General features: G+C 39.7%; 1 protein-coding gene across 1 annotated transcript in view; it reads left to right on the forward strand.

Annotated features, from left to right (window-relative positions):
- LOC125286384 (putative monooxygenase p33MONOX) overlaps window positions 1-18,136 on the forward strand; it is a 36,925-nt gene that overhangs the window by 7,198 nt on the left and 11,591 nt on the right. Inside the window, exons 3-5 of the mRNA XM_048231429.1 lie at window positions 415-602; window positions 792-909; window positions 7,722-7,846. Coding sequence (XP_048087386.1) covers window positions 415-602; window positions 792-909; window positions 7,722-7,846 — 431 coding nt within the window. The remainder of the gene's footprint in view (window positions 1-414; window positions 603-791; window positions 910-7,721; window positions 7,847-18,136) is intronic.

Raw genomic sequence — 18,136 nt, forward strand, 5'->3', positions numbered from 1 at the left:
AAGTCTAGGTTTTAAAAACACAGTTTCTTTTAAAAACAAGTTGGTAAGTAATTTTATGTGAGGCTAATCTGCATGAACATAAAACATCTACTATACCTGCAGTCTTCAGAGAGTAGAAAAGTATACATTTGGATATTGCCAGTTTTTGTGTGTGTGTGTGTGTGTGTGTGTGTGCGTGTGCGTGTGCGTGTGCGTGTGTGCTCTCAAGAATCTGAATAAGCCACTGGATACATCTATTTCCCTCAGTCTGAATAAGCTACTGGATACGTCAATTCCCCTAAATGAAGTATATTGCCTGCCTGTTAAAAAACAGTTAAATACTCCTGTCTGTTAATACTGCCTGTTAAATACTCTTGTCTGCATGTCTATGTGATTACCTTATCACTCAGGGTGTGCATTATGTTTACCTTTTAGCCCTGGAGTCTGGTTTTACAGCAGGTCTTCTGGGTGGGACATCATCGCCCATTGCAATGGGTCGTCGCATTTTCAACTATGATGAGGCACTTGAGGCACCTATGCACTCACCACCCTCAGACTTTACTGACGGAATCTTCTGGAAAAACCCCATCATTCCAGAGAGGAAGTTCAAACATTTGGAAGAGGTGACTGTTTTTCAGGAGAATGGTTTCTATGTTGTATAATAGCATTGTTTTATTTGAAAAACAGACCTGTGTAACTGCATTTATTTTGTTCTGAATTAACTAGCAGGCTTTGGTCAACCATATTTCATCATATTGAAACTACTCAGTCAGAAGTCTGTAATTTTTTTTACAACTGTATTTCGTCACCAGGATAATGAATCAAGGAAGTCTTCAGCACAAACAGGCATTTTTGGTGCTCCTGCTGTGAGGCCATCCATCCCAGTGACAAAGGCCAAAGCTACAACTGTTATGAGCTCCCTCATGATAAGTGAGTCTAAAGCAAATTCTATATTTACATTTCTAGTTTGTTACATATTCATAGTGTGTTTCAAACACATTCAATTAAATTAGCGCCATGGCCGTTGTTAAGAAAGCTGCAAGCTGTGTAATTATTGCTGTTGGCCTTTTCCTGATCATAATTTAAACTATGTTATGTAAGTCTTATAAGCAAACATAAACATGAGTATATTGTACCATTGTGGACTAGTTGACTGGCTGCACACAGTACAATAAAAAAGTTAGACATTGTTTGCAACCCTACAGTTATGTTTGTTGGTGGTTCTTAGCAGAAGCTTTTATCCAAAACATGTTATAATAATACCAATAAAGATTATATTAACATTGAAATTAACAGTTTATAGTAAAGTCATATGGCCTAAACAAAAAAGAACAATTATTATTAGACTAAATATAATGAACAAGAATAATAACAATACTTATAAACATAATCCCTGACTAATGAGTCAGAGGTAAGAAGAAGTCTAGAACATAGAGCATTAAGTGAATCATTTCACAGAGGAATCACAGATGACAAGAGTCTTGACTGTGACCTTTTATTCTTACTTTCCTTGTGTCTGTTATCATGTACCATCTGTAGCAGCCAATAACGTAATAACTGCCAATAACGTAATCATTTTAATGTAATAAAGCCCATAAACCATTTTTTACCAACAATGCAATACCGTATTACCTTATTGGCTGGTTATTACGTTATTGATTTGGTACAAAAAATACTTGTTGTTTAATTTAATGTATTATACATTAATGTATTATAATCTAATATCACTCTATATGGTGTCACACTGACATAGACATTTTCTCTCCCCCTGGGAATTAGGGCTGTACTTATTTATTTTAAGGTTTATTTCTAAGTTTTATGACACAGGGAATATTATGTAGGTTTAGATTAGTGATCTCCAACCTTTTATGCTCCAAGAGCTACTTTGACAAAATGAACATAGCCAAGAGCTACCAATTAAATATTTAGGCCCCTATATCGTGCACCCGGCGCAAGGTGGCACAATGTGCGACGCAAAGCTTATTCTTAGCTTACACTCAAGTGTTGATTTTTCACCATGCGCTCCTCTTTTATTAAACCTTGCGCCCAGGCGTGTGGCAATTGCCAACAATTAACTAATGTGGTCTGGCACATGATCCAAAAATTGCTATCTTACACCATCTAAAAATCATTACGCCACTGATTGGATTTTTACGAAGGTTTACGAAGCACTGCTCTCAGATGTATGAACCTTTTCCTTGAACCTTTTAGGGAGCTACTAGTAGCTTGTGAACTATCTGTTGGAGACTCCTGATTCAAATGGACCAATTGTCCTTATATTCAGACAGGCCATTCAGGAGGCAGTGATGCAGAATTGACCCCCAACCTGGCCCCCTGTCAGATGCTGAATCTAGCTCTGTCTCAGCCTGAACCTAGCCCTCTGTTCTGTCTCAGTCTGCACCTGGGCTTCTAGCTAACCCTGAAGAACAGACTATGACTAACCCCTTAGCTGACATGCAGGCGCGGATCAATGCATAGGCTAGAGATTGCTGCAGCCTAAGGGGCCCCCACGTGTGCCAGCCTGCCAGGGGGCCTGATTGGCCATAAAACCATAATAATTCGTTCAAATTTACATAAGAGAATAACACTTAAACTTCACTGGCCCAAAATAAATAGGTAAGATGCTGATCCTGCAGAAAAGGCTGCTGTTCATGCATCACATTCAGCTCGGAAGTGCACTGTGACTTATGACTTTGCCTGTAACAATGCTATAGTGGAGATCGTTGTTTTTCAAAACTGGGACTCGTTAAAAAAATGAACATCCACAATGGGCCAATGCAGATTGAAACACCTGTCTCTGATGTCCATTGATATGCTGCACGAATATGATTTTACCAAACAATGAAGAAAAACGTCTAAAGGTACAAATATGTAGGTTCATAACTGCTGTGGCATTATTGCATATGCTGTCGATTATTATAAACTGTCTCCTGGTGTAGCATATTGTATTGCTTTTGTTTCATGTTGGTTGGAAGTTGTCTGCAAGGATATCTTGTATTTTGTGGTTCAATTGCTGCATTTTAAGGATGCTACCTGATGTGAGTAGGCCAGTTGTTGCTGTAGGGACGTTGTCTTCTTATGTGTGAGTATTTGGTGGTTGCTGCTCTGTAAGGATGATGCTTGGTGTGAGTAGGCCTATTTGTGTTAGCTATTGCTGTACGGACGTTGCAATGATGTTGTGTGAATATTTGGTGGTTCAATGTTATGTTGCCTAATGTGATAGGCCATTTTGTGTTCAATGTTGCTCTATAAGGGTGTTGTAATTGTAGTGTCAATCTCAATAAAACTGTAGAAAAAAAGCAGAGGCGCACTCAAGGGCTTGATTCTAATCAAGTTTTTTCAACAAGTCTACAGACAAAAAACTGTGAAACAAACGTTTCGGGCTTAGCCCTTTATCAATGTCTCCATTATGAAATGCGTCACAGGGCGTTCAGGTTTTTTATAGCCGTGACGTGTTAATTACAGTAATACTTAATGTCAACACAAAAGACAAATCGTATAAACTACACCCAAAACCAAAAAACAACCATATGTGCAATTAACATTAAAAACATATACAGACAATATGTATACACATCTGGATTCAAGATAGCAGTGTTGTCATGTTTTTTGTGATGCGATAAGCACTTATGTGGATCTTGGATTATGGTGTATAATGAACGCCCTGTGACGCATTTCATAATGGAGACATTGATAAAGGGCTAAGCCCGAAACGTTTGTTTCCCAGTTTTTTGTCTGTAGACTTGTTCAAAAAACCTTGGCTCTCAATACAAATTTGTATTAGAATCAAGCCCTTGAGTGCGCCTCTGCTTTTTTTCTACTGTATTCAACCTTTGGAGTTCACGCACCAGGCAAAACATCACAAACTTAAGGCGCAGACGCCGATTTGCCATTGCTTCTCAATAAAACTGGAAAAACAAATTTGGGGAGGGGGGCCCCACATAAAATGTAGCCTAGAGGCCCATGACCACCTTAATCCGCCTCTGCTGACATGGTAGGGGATGCTGGCAATTAGCCTGGAGCTTAGTACCTACCATCAGAAATCCATCAAGAATTACTGATTTATCTCTCTATCTATAGTCATATCTATATGTCATATATATCTATATGTCAGTCACATATCGGGTCTCACTCTTATGTCCTTGAACTATCTACTACTTGAACTATTTCATCCCAACCTGTAAATAAGAGGGGCACTTGCAGAGAGTTTGGAACTGGACAAAGAGAATGACTGCTCCATTAGTTTTATGAAGCTCTACAAGGCTGCTGGACACAACAGTGTCTCAGCATACATATAAGAGTTATTTAGTAAGGACAACTGATGGATGAACGCCTGGCTTATGCTTAGTCATGTAGCCTTTGGACAAATTTAAGGACATCTACTGGAAGAATGAGAGAGTGTGTGTAGGTGTGTTCATGGTCAGGTCTTAAAGCAGGTATTTGAAAGAGACAATAGGTTAGTGTGACACCAATAAATAGAGTGATTTTATATTATTACATTATCGGCAAACAGTTATTACATTATTAAAATATCCCCCCCCCAAGCCAATAACTTAATAACCAGCCAAACAATTCTTACGTTATTAGTTCAACAACACATTACATTTATATAGCGCTTTTCTCGATACTCAAAGCGCGTCACATGGATGGAGGGACCTCACTAGTAACCACCACCAATGTGTAGCACCCACCTGGGTGATGCACGGCAGCCATTATGGGCCAGAACGCTCACCACACAGACCAGCTTGAGGTGGATAGTGAGGGAGTGAATGAGCCAATTACAGTGGATTATTACATTATAGCCAATTTATGACATTAAAAATGAACAAGATGATTATGTTATTGGCTACAGTTATTACATTATTAAAGTTCTGTTTTTTCTTACCAGGCCAATAACGTAATAACCAGCCAATAATGTAATAACTTAATACATTGGCAAGTTATTACGTTATTGGTTCAGAAATGTTATAAGGGTTTTATTACATTAAAAATAGCCAAAATTATTATGTTATTGGCTGCTACAGCATCTTAGACCGGATATAGACCCTTTCAACTGCATAAACAAACATGTGTGGCACAGAAAACAACATTGAACTAATGGTAACTTGGGGACACAATTTCAACAAAATAAGTTTTAAAGTCGATATTATGTGGAGCATTATGCTAAAGTCCGATTCATTTTCATTTCAAAGTATCGTTTGTTTTGAAAATTTTCTATATACAATATAGTCTATACAGTATACAAAATAGTCTATACAGTAGGTCACATGACTTCTAACTTGGATTCTCCTCGTTATTACCACATAATTAAGACATAATTATGAATAATTAATTTATTGGCATGGGTTCTTACAGCATTTTTTATATTAGTAACCCTGGGCCCAGTTCCCCGAAAGCATCTTAAGCCTAAGAGCGTCGTAAAGTCCCTCTTACGAACGTCTTAAGATTTGCCGACTGTTTCCCGAAACCATCGTAGCTTAAGAGCGTCGTGAAAACACTCGTAGATCTACGAGTGCTCCAGAGTTCTCGTTACCGGCTAAGAGCGTCTTAATAGTACTTCTCACTGAGGTCACCAACAGGACATACAGAGGAATTACAACTTAGAATACATAATCCAATTTACGTTCCCATTCTTTATTAGGTTTACCTGTGATAAATTAGATTTTAGCGTGCAAAATAGCATAGCCTAAATTTAATGGTCATAATAATGTGATGAAAAGCGGACAAAAATGCAATCAAGTTATGAAACGAGACGTTGCCAGAATAGTTTGCCATTTATCTTTATCATTAGCTAAGTGAGGGCTATATTTTATTAGGCCTATAAGGGTACAAGCAGAGAAAGGAACATGTGGTTTAGTCTGTAGGCCTACTGCATCAAAATCTAAGCCTACACATTTCCTCACTTTTTTACTTGACTTCTTTCTTATCTTCAAACGTGTTCTTAAGTGACACAGCGAAAAAGTATTGCATGGTGCAACAATCTAATCTTCAATAATTACAATTATTTATGTCTGTGTGTGGTATAAAACCTACTTAGGATGCTTACATGCAGATGTCAAAGTGTTTCTATTTTCGTATTATCGAAGATCATCGAACATCGAAGACATAACATACTGTACATGTCATATGTACATGTAAGTAATTAACTGGTACACTTAATAGGTTTATTCCACTGTATCAAAGAGTAACAAGGTTGTAGCAGCACAGCTGTTACATGTACACTGAAGACAATGAGGCCTTGACTGGAGCTAAGAATGGTTTGTATATCAAATCAATCATGACCAGATTTACCCCATCCAGCAGGTCTCAGGTCAACTCTTTGCCTCTGATGAAAATGTAGGCAAATTGGCAAAGTTTTGTAAAAGCACTCAGTATTACAATGTAACAACTATATGTAGGTACTTACAAATACATAATGCAAGTACAATGATAGTACCTGATAGTATATGTTGTTACACAGGTTGTACCACTGTACCTAATTAGATAGGTACACTGTAACAGCGACACATTAAAATAAAGTGTTACCAATCATTCTTCTGCCAAGAAATATTCCATCTATCAGAATGGTTGCCAAGCAACGTTGAGACGCAGCCACTTTAAAGGTGCGATTTGTAGGATTGTTACCAAACGTTCTGTAGGCCAAAATCAAAACACTGGTGAACGTTCTCAAGACTACCAGACGCGAGCCTCTTCTGGGTTGCCAGATGTAATGAAGACTTAGCTAACGTTAGTTGACCAGCTGCTTTAACGTTTCTCCAACCATGGCCCAGCTACACATTACGGAAACAGTGAAAATAAAAAATACCTCTTTAACCAACGTAACATATTTAGCTGAAGTTAGCGATGCAGATGAAGTTTAGCCTAGGCTACCTGTTGTGGAGAAATATGGGCAGCTCTACGTCAGACTTGATATTCTTCGTTTGATGAAGACGTCACCATCTCAGGAAGCTCCTCCGATGTCCACTTTGTTTCTATTTCGGTGAAGACAAACTATGAAACATTGCCGTTGCTATGCAACCTTGACTGGGGGAGTCGCGGCGTCTGAAGCGTGCTTAGTGCTTCTTACTGAAATATTTCTACTTTAACGGCACCGACAATCAAAAAACTCAGTGGAAACTAAATGGCAGAAGTGTGTAGGCCAATCGCCCACCATTTTTTTCTACTTCGCTACCTACAGATTGTTTTACCGGTATGATATTTCGAAACGCCATGTTATTTCCCATAGACAATCGACGCCCTGAAGTTGGATGGATACGGAAGTTACGGTGGCGGGACTTATTCTGGAGAGGTCTATTGACAGCTGCATTAAATAGACCCACCTATACATTTTCTATATCAACAAAATGGCCGCTGCGAACGTTATTATCTGATTATTACGTAGATCGAATATGCCTAATTCTAGAATTAATCGTTCAAAACATAAACGAAAATTCCAAGAGATTCCGCCCTGTAACTAATTTTTTTTCATGGGTTTTACGGGTAGTAATGTTGTCAAATAAGCCATTACTTCAATTCATCGTGTTTCCTTACTCTCTGACAACATATGGTGATCATTTTTGGAATGGTTACAGTTTATTTTCCATTATTTCCTACATACTGATCCTTTAGCTTTTGTATCAATTTGTGGTAGCGCAGTAATATAGAACTAGAATTGTAAATGAAGGGTTGTGCTGGGTTTTACAACGGCATCTAACACAATTCAATTCCCAATCACAATTTTCCAATGCCCTTCTGACCCTCAGAACTCACTCAGGAGAACATCCAGAGATTTGAACAACAGGCAGGTTTGACTGATTCAGGCTACAAGCCTCACAAAGGGCTCTCTGCCGAAGACACCCACTTTTGCCGCAAAGGAGAAAATTTACCAGTAAGTACAGATGAATTTGAGGAAATCCCATTATAGACTACACCAAAAGTTGACTAATGGCTAGTGCTGATGACTTGTTGAATTTACAGAATTGATGATGGTCTGAGACCGAAAACGGTTTGGACGTAGCACTTTTTCACTACTTTTTTATTATTAAATAAGTCTACTCAACAATTAAATCTGCAATATTTGGTGTGCGAGTTCATCCTGATCTGATTGTTGAATTTACAACAAATTGGCCTAAAGGTGCTTGCACACTGCTGCAACAAACACCAACATTAGGCTCAGTGTCCATCAGTGTTTGTTTGTTGCAGTGGTGATTCTGTCAGAATCCTTTTTATTGTTCTGTTTTTATGTGTTTGTTGCTGTTCCCCATGTGCTCTGTGTTTACCTGTCTGTTGTCATGTGACTTTGTCTCCGCCCATCCCCTTAATTTCTCTGTGCTTCCTGTCTTGTTAGTTTCCTTCCGTTTCTGCTCTCACCTGTTCCCTGTTATTGTCTTGTTGGTCTCGTCCAGTCCTCTGTCTTGCTGTTAATTGGTCTGTGTATTTTTACACCCCTCTGTTCCTTTGTCTCTTGTTGGATCGTCTCTCTTGTCGTGTCAGAGTCTTCTGCCTGGAAGGGTCTTGCGCTTGGGTCCTGAACTACCAACCCTCACAGTTTCTAAAGAAATTTTGATGGGATGGCCAGGTTGGGGCACATAAGCCTAACATATAAAAAGTAAAACAATAATAAATATTAAAGCTCTGGATTTGTTACTAAATTATTCAATATTAACTGTTTATTTCATATAGTATTAACAAGTATTCAAAATGCAATTGACGTGTGAAGTAGCCTAATAAATCACTAGAAAAAAATAGATTATCTGAACCACACAACTTGCAACAAGGTGCAATGCAAGTAGTTTTCCATCATAGAGGTTAGCTATGCATGGATATAACAACTTCATTACAATGGGATAAATTGGTTCTTGAGCCAAGTGACACGGGACATCTATAGAATCACCATACGTATACCATAAACGCCGTTGATGATGGAGAAAAACATGTAAAGAAATCACTACTTTGCCTACATAATAGCTTGAATTGTAGAGGTTAAGTCATTCAAGAAAACGGGTTAATGTTCTTTAGCCATGCAGTTGCACCTACAGTAACAGCCAAGCTGCCAGTGCTACTCCAAACTACGGCAGTTTGACGTTTCTGTAATGTCGGCCATAGGAGGTATTTCTGACTTGGCTAAAATCCCCACACAAAATTCACATTCAAGATAATGAGTGAGTAAATTAATGCATAAAACATATTCTAGAAAGGGTAGCTTGACCGCTACCGCTTGACCGCTTTCACAGAACAACCTTCTGGATCCAAATCAGTCTGGGTTCAAAAGCGGCCACTACCGAAACGGCTCTGCTGTCTGTAACAGAAGCCTTAAAAGAAGCCAGGGCGACATCGGTCATCAGTACTCATTCTGCTTGACTTATCGGGTTGCCTTTGACACGGTTAATCACCGTATCCTTCTCTCTATACTCGCTGACATGGGAATCTCGGTTCTGCTCTCTCCTGGTTTGAATCCTACCTCACAGGGCGCTTCGTTTAGCGATATCATGGCTTGGTCAGCTATCCGCACCTCACCATCTCACCACAGGGGTCCCCAGGGCTCAGTGCTGGGCCCCCTCCTCTTTGCTATCTACACCACCTCCTTGGGACAGATTATCCGTTCGCCGACGGCTTCTCATACCACTGCTATGCAGGCGACACACAGCTCTATCTGTCCTTTCCACCTGGCGACCCCCTGGTTTCAGCACGGATCTCGGATTGCCTTTCAGACATAGCTACATGGATGAAGGCACACCACCTCCAGCTGAACCTCTCAAAGACTACCATACACCACGACATCAACATCAAATTTGACTCCCTGTCTGTTTCACCGACCAGGACTGCAAAGAAATCTAGGAGTTGTTCTTGACAACCAACTAAACTTCTCAGATCATGTTGCCTCAGTCGCCCGGTCATGCCGTTTAGCACTCTACAACATACGGAAAATCAGGACTTACTTGACTCAAGATGCTACCCAACTTCTGGTTCAGGCAATAGTCATCTCAATGACTCGACTGCTGCAATGCCCTCCTGACAGGTCTCCCAGCCTGCGCGAGTGAAACCACTTCAGATGATCCAGAACGCGGCGGCGCCTGGTCTACAACCAACCCAAAAGGGCACATGTTACCCGCTGCTCATCCAGCTACACTGGCTACCTATGGCGGCCGCATTAAATTCAAGTCTCTAACGCTTGCCTACAAAGTAGTCTCGGTTCTGCTCCCACCTACTTGAAAGCCCTCATACAGACTTACACTACCTCCAGACCGCTGCGGCTCCTCTGACGAACGGCGCCTAGCTCTACCACCCGTGCGGCTCAAGCCAATCCAAACTTTTCTCATCTGTTGTTCCTCGTTGGTGGAACACACTGCCAGTTCCTACAAGGGCAGGGACATCCTTTTCCACTTTCAAAAAACTCCTGAAGACCCAGCTCTTTAGAGAACATCTACTCTCATAGCAACACTTACAACAAGTCTTACTGATCCTAGCACTCACCAGCCATTTTAAACTGACAAGTAACTGTTAAAAACAGCACTCACCGACGCACTTATTCTTACTGTACTCTAATGTTTTTTTAAACTGTCCTAAAATTGTGAGAATTGTTCTAAAACTTACTGTTTACCATGTTGTTAGTCGCTTTGGTTAAAAAGCGTCAGCCAAATGTAATGTAATGTAAATGTAATGTAATGTAATGTAATGTAATGTAAATGGCAAATATGGGTAGAAAGTTTAGTGGTTGGAGCTACAGGTTGAGAGTAGGCCTAGTAGTTGTTGCATCGTTCATGGATATTTTGCGGTTGTCAGCATTTTAATTGCACTAGTTTGCCTTGACCCTCTATATTCATAGGTGAACACTCTTCAACTGAGTATTTCACTTATTATAACGTTTACATTCATTCATTTTGAGTGCAGGGGTGGAACGACCGAGGTACACTGGTGTTAAAACACAGCTGCATCCGCATCATCCAGTCATTCACGCCTGCGTGTGAGCAGAGGCTGAAATTAAGAAAATATTGGGACACGACAGAAAACATTTCTTCCATTGATTATAAATTGGTTATGCATTCTCAATCATTTCTATGTATGTAGCGCTGTCGATGCTGTAGTGACCACATCCTGACCACATCGCTGTATGCTAAAATGTAATGGTGCGATACCAAGGGTATCACTGGGTGTTCCCTCCTAGGCCACAAAATCACTATTCAATTCCTACATTAATCTCAGTTCATTGTTAAAAAGACCCCAGAAGGAATAAATATGGTTGAAGTCTATAAAGTTTATTAAATCACAATAAAGAGAACAAAAATGTTTAAGTCAGTAAAGAATGGCCTAATCACCATAAAGAGTATGAAATATGAAATCTTACAGACAGACTAGCTATATTGAATTAATATCAATACCATTAAAATAATTTATTTAGCATGCATTTGGTGTTTAGGTGTCCCGTCTGAATGCTATAGCCTACCTACACCTTTAAGTTAATTTACCTAATACTGTACATGTCTCTATGCCAGTAGCATTTTGAGAAAAGGGAGGGGGACTTCCCCCTTCAGTCTTTTCAAATGGTAGAGTGTCAGAGTAAACTTGCCCAGTTATTTCTCCTAGGACTTTGCCTGGGATGTGAAGCAGGCTTCGTAACAATCACAGTTATAAGGTTTTAGAACACTTTTAACTAACAGTGTTTGTGACACAGTGTTTGTGTTGTCACTCACTCAGTCCAACAGAGGCACCAGGTCAGAGTTTGGGCCAAGTAAAGGGAGAGGCAGATAAATACTTATTAACTCGGTTTTGAAGGAGACCAGTGTCTGCATAACGGTTCAAAACAGGTATGCTAATAGATAATTTTACTGATGCTTGGCTTATCAGCTAGTTGGTTAACTTTACTTGTTATATAAAATGAACAAAGGAACAAATGAAAAATAATTAAATCCAAATCTGTGATCAACATAAACAGCGAAACAATAATTTAATATCCCATATAAAGCTTTTCACATAACATTTAATTCATAATATTTATTATTGTAAATACATTTTTATCTTCGACGAGAAGGCAAGAAAAAGAAGCCCTGTTTTTTTGTTAGACTTATTTTCATATTGATAGCAGTCAGTAGAATACTTGAGCTTGCCTCTCTTAGACACCAAAAGATCCACTCGGGGTGGGGTGGGGGAGAGGCCTACCCTTAGGGTGGCCTCCAGTGTTGTTGTAAGTCTGTTCCTGGCCTTGGTCTGAAACAAGAAATCCGGCAAGTTTTCACATAGAGCTCCATTTCATTTTGAAAAAAATGAAAACAATCGGTTTTACCTAGATTGAGTTGCTACAGCTAGCAGCTAACACAGGAAGCTACAACGCTACACTCTGGGGGCATGTCCGTGAGCTCCCATGCTCCCAACAAACTGATTGTTTTTGTTTGTTTTCGTACCGATAGTACTCGGTGACCTCGAGAAACGGAAACGGAGATCTATGTGAAAACTCGCCGGATTTCTCCTTTAACCCTAACCTTGAGGGCCCGTCCACACGACGATGACCCCGGCATTTTAGGAGGTCGTAACCGATCTTTTTGAAACCTGGTTCCAGAGTGGGTTTTTTAAAAACTGCCGGTTAACTTTTGCTGTGTAGACAGCAAAGCTGGCATTTTGATGACAACATATCCCCACCCCTGAATCCAGCTACCGCACTTGACCTGGAACTCTGCTTGTCAGAACATACCAAACTATTTGTTTGACATAGGGCAATTCCACGCAACACTGTCACATCCATAACGGCAACACAATGCCATGGTATTTAGTTGCCGTTATGGACGTGACACTTTTGCGTGGAATTGCCCCATATTAAAATGTTTTACTTTTCCCCGTCATGATTTCTGTGCACGCGATATCAGCCTTTTGTAGCTAAGTTAGAAGCACACCGTTAACTTGCTCTATATCAGACCTAATGCAAAACGTAAAAACATTCCATGTATAGCAGTCACATACCCTGAAAATGAACTTTCAGTTGAATTGAAAACTGAATTTTCCATAGTCTACTTATCTCACGCGACTGCTTTTGGAATGTTTTTGTTTCTTCATCAGGAATTAATATGAAGCCTCTGCGCCGTCACGGCACCATCAACTGGTCTGGCATATGCACTACAGTGCTTTATGTCGGTTTCACCTCTTCATGTGGACGCAAGTTTTTTTTTATCGGTGTCGTTAAAGATGTGAAAGCGGTACGACAAAATATACCTGTTGGTTTCGTGTGGACGTGGCCTTAGTTGTGGCCATAATTGAGAATCCTGATTCACACAAATATGTAGCTGTGAATGGGAGAAGGAATTTGAGAGCTCTCAGTGCAAGGCCAGGGTATTCATTTGAAACAACTATCCAGAAAGAACTCATGTCTACGTTGGCCCACTGTAATTTGAAGATGCTGTAGACTGAAACATCCAGGACTTGTGGTTCCAAATCTGTGGGCAGGACAGTATCAGATTGATCCACAGAAAATGGATCCAAAATCCTCTTTTCTCAGATTTCCCTCCCCAGGATCCTCAGGGAATATTCAGCAAATGTCTATGCCAGCTGTATGAGGTACCGTGACACGACACGAGTGATGCTCTCTCCAGTGTAATGCATGTTCTCCAGTATTTCACTCAAAATGGAAACATTTCCATCCTTTCCTCCTGCACCCTCTTGTTCCACAGTGCCAGCTTGCATTTGAAAGCCTCAACCTTGGCAGCAACCAAAAAAATGCTACCGTTCTTTCCTTGGAGTGTGAGGAAAATGGGAATTGACAGCATTCTTTTTCATGAAGTTTAAAGTTTTCACAGCCACATCCATCACTTTATTTAACTCAGGTGACATTTTGTTGCGTGGCTTTCACGGTGGAGGAAACAATGTGTCCACACAGCCTCAGGTGCCCGATTGAGAATCTGCCTGATGACACCGCTATGTCTCCCGGTCACCGATCCTGCACAATCACTGCAGACACCAACGCAGTTCTTCTACTCCAGGCCATTCCTGGGCCATGGTTTGTGTTGGTAGCTCTGTACAGAAAAAAGCATGTCTTCATGCAGACTACTGCCACAACGATAGTGAACAAAAACCAGCAGTAATGCAGCATTGCTGATGTCCATTGATTCATCTAATTTTATGGAAAAAAATGGACTACGTTTTATTCCTTCCGGGACTTGGGTCTGTATGTCTGCGGCTATCTCTGAAATTCAGAGTAATGCAACCTCCCCAATCATCTCAGAGTACATATTTATGGCAACTGGCAGCACAAGTTCCTCCTCTACCATGAAGGCTTTCTTGGTCTGTGCCACACGTCTTGCTACAAGGCACTTTAGATTGTGTAGCCAAAGATGTAATAGATTTTCTCTGTAGCTGAGCTCAGTTTGCTTTTCTCTTAAAAGTCAACCAGTTTATCAGCCAGAGTTGGGTGTCTTGTATCGATGCCTCTTCAGTTTTCGAAGGCTTCAGGGCCTCATTTGACAGCATTAAGCTGCACTCAACACTTGGGCACTTGAGCTTTGGGCTCAAACTAAATGTAATTTGGATTGTATTCACAACCTTATTAGTTTTAGGTAAAACATAGACCGAGCATTGTCATTTTTTCTGCTTCAGGAACTTTTCCATTTCTCCATCTATCTATCCCACACCCATAGAATGTTAGCTTGTCAAACTGAGAGTTATAAATTTGAGTTGGAGCAGATTTTCAATTTGAGTTAACGAAAATAAATAACCTACTAATTTAATAGATGTGACTGAGACATGTAATGGGGTTACTATAAAACATACTTTCCTTTTTAAATTACATCGATATTGTACTACACTAAATAAAGACAGTTCTCGTATATTTTATTGAAAAACTAGCTTCAACTTTAAAACATTTCCCGGCCCACTATAGATGGCGCTGCATAGTCCAGTAGTTGAGAAACACCGGTTTAAAGAACATTGCATCTCTATCGTCGCAAATCTTTGATGTGAATTGGGCTTTAGGATTAGGTTTTCATTTCATTTTTTTTGAGAATTGTGCCTGCATTGTAATTATCATTATTGAACTTAATAATAAAGAAAATGAAAAAGAAACCATTTCCTTGAACAGTGGGTTTCCTATCCTGGAAACCAGCCCGAATTGAATCCTGTCGACAAAATTTGAGTTCGGGAAATTCAGTCTGGCTTTGCTCCATTGTGTGCCCGGTAGAGAACTGTACCAATCAAATAATCAGGGCGGCTTTATACATTGATGGACAGATGAGCAATGGTGCACAGTCTATCACAGTCTATTTACAACAAAAAGGCTGTGATTAAGGCATTTGTCGAGAAGAAGGATGTTTTTGGCCGTTTTACTTGGAAAAATACACTAATATAAATATTTCCACTCATAACTGGTGTACTGGTTATTAGCTTTACTGCTTCCTTGAGTATTCTAATTTTGTTTATTCAATGCCCATTTATTCATCCCCGCTCTAAAAAAGTAAAATATTCTTGAACGCTATGCGGCTGCTCTGAAATCATTGGTTGGTAGGCCTATATTGTACCATTCATTATATAGTTAGTCATGGATTTTTTGTTTTTTGTCAGGGAAATTCAGTGAAAAGTCATGGAATTCTACATTTGACTTAGAGTGGGAACCCTGACCGTTCTTCCTTCCACTGATTGGTCAGCAGTGTTGGGAGTAATGCATTAAAAAAGTAATGTAATTACAGTAATGCATTGCTTTTTGCTGTAATGTAGTAATGTAAGGCATTACCAATACAATTTCAGTAATATTTTACTCGGTACAATTCTCAACAACTGAAGTTACTTTACTTTTTAATCCAAAATTGAGAAATGCTTTTACAGACAAAGATCGTAGCCATTCTCAAACTATTTGCATTAAGTCTACACCACTGTAAGTGCAAGGAAAGGCAACCAGCAATGATGAGAACCATTTAAAGTCAACATACAATTTCACTGTCAGGGTCCTCGGAAGTCTACCAATGAAGTGTGAAGATACATTGAGCCTCGTAAATGGTGTAAAACAGTGATTTATTTGCATGGCTAGCCCGATGCCGAAGCACCACCATTGAAAAAGCTGTTGGTAGCATCGGCTAACTAGCGCCAGATTTTGGAGTGCAGGGGACAAGCTGAGATGGGCTATGAGACATATGTTCACACTCGGTATCATGTTTCAACACACTTTAGGTCAATATCACACCGGAATTCTCCTTTAAGCCTAGCTCAGTCATTATGCCATACCACATCACCTCCTGCCGTGTAATGAGCTGCATTGAACACATGAAAATCTATTGAGAACACCAAATCCATATTTCCTGTTATTTTGGTGAAAGTAATGTAAACGTATGTAATGCCTTACAATTCAAAGACAGTAATATTGTAATGTAACAAATTACTTTGAGATGACAGTAACAAGTAATAAATAATGCATTACGCTTTTGAAGTAACTTGCCCAACACTGTTGGTCAGGTCTATCGAATTGTGTGCAGTTGCATTTTCCCCCTGTAGGCCTATCTGTTGAAACACGCCCCATAATCACGTCCAAACTCATTCAGACTATTCTGAATAGAATTGAGTTGGCTACACCAGGCTATGGGTTTCCTTGAACTTGACTGATTCTCCTAGAAAAAAATCAATGTGAACAACAAATATAAATAAGTAGCTTACACACACACACACACACACACAACACACAAAATCATAGCAATGTTGCCAAACATAGGCATAAAACAGTTATTTTTTCCGTCTTTCTTTTTTCACCCTAAATTAGCGATTGATTTAATTGCACAACCCTAATAGCGTATCATTAGCCCGAACAATATTGGTTTTGTTGAATGACCTGTATTGTTGACGTAGATCAATTATGTAGCCTACAGGGTCTGAGAATGACTCATTGTCAAGTCAAGTCTTGAATCAAATAAAAAATCTAAGCCTTTTTTCACCAGGCCGAACGACTTGTCCTGTTGCGTCTGTTCTGTTCCTGCAAACTAAAGTAAACAGATTACGCAATGTCTTCTATATATGGGTGTTTCACGTGTTTCCTCCTATGGTTTCCTCTGATGGGTTACCAAGCAACGCGTTCAAATGAGACGAGCCTCCCTGTGTAGAACGTAGAACCAATCACATTCTGTTTTACATGAGGAGAGGACATTTTGCGTAGCTTGTTTTCAACATAATCCTAGGCCACGGCTTTTTGGATAATTATTTGCTTAACCTGAAAACGAGTCGAAACATGGACACAAATATAATATCAATTGGACTGGAAAGTCAAACAAATCTACATTTCAAAAGGTATTTTTCATTACGTTGTTATTTCTGTGGTGATACAACTTCAACGTAACGTTGAGCGACGGAAGCTAAGTCAAATTAGCTTTAGCTGTATTCATAGATAGCCATAGTTTAACGTTACACAGTTTGTGATTTGCTTTATCTTCAGTATGATGAATCATAATGTAAGATTCGTATTAAACATCTACATCTGTTTATGAATGTGTGTTTGTTGGTTAATTCTACTTGGATTTAACGGAGTGTGACCCGTTCCGTAGCATAGGTAGCGTTAGCTAGCAATAGCTTGCTAGCCTATTATGGCTTGTTAACGTTAGGGGAAAGTTGGCTAGCCAGATAATGTTAGCTGCTACAATACAACAATACTGGAGGCCTACCATCTAGCTGACATTTCTGATCCTGGAGTAGAAAATGCCGGAGAGCTGACCAGCTATCCCATAGAATACTGGTATGTCGGGAAATATGACAGATTTTGTTGATGTTTATTGGGTGAAGGATAACGTTGATTTAACGTTATTCAAATCTCGTTCTACAGTATGACCTATAAAACCAAGGTTGGTTTAGCTACTCGTAACACCCCCAATTATCACCACTTTTGTTCAGAAATTCTAAAACAACGATGTTTTTTAACCCTTCAAAATAACATTTACTAAATGAACATTACATTTTTTAGTAGCCATAGATGTGTAGATTTGAACAAAATCTGGTTTGGTTCTTAACGGGAGCATTTACTGCCTGAAATATCCGATTTTGTTTACCACGCTCGGAGTTATAGTGCTGATCTGATGGGTCGCCTATTTACACCGTTTCAACGGCACATGAACGGTTAGACCGAGAATTCTCGTCATGAAATTCCACTGGAGCTCTAAGCGGTTGTGTATACGCAGCCTTACAACACTGTTTACAGCTCTTCGAGTCACGGTAAAATGTCATTTTTGGT

This window comes from Alosa alosa, chromosome 21 (assembly GCF_017589495.1).
Source record: "Alosa alosa isolate M-15738 ecotype Scorff River chromosome 21, AALO_Geno_1.1, whole genome shotgun sequence".
Taxonomy (NCBI): domain Eukaryota; kingdom Metazoa; phylum Chordata; class Actinopteri; order Clupeiformes; family Clupeidae; genus Alosa; species Alosa alosa.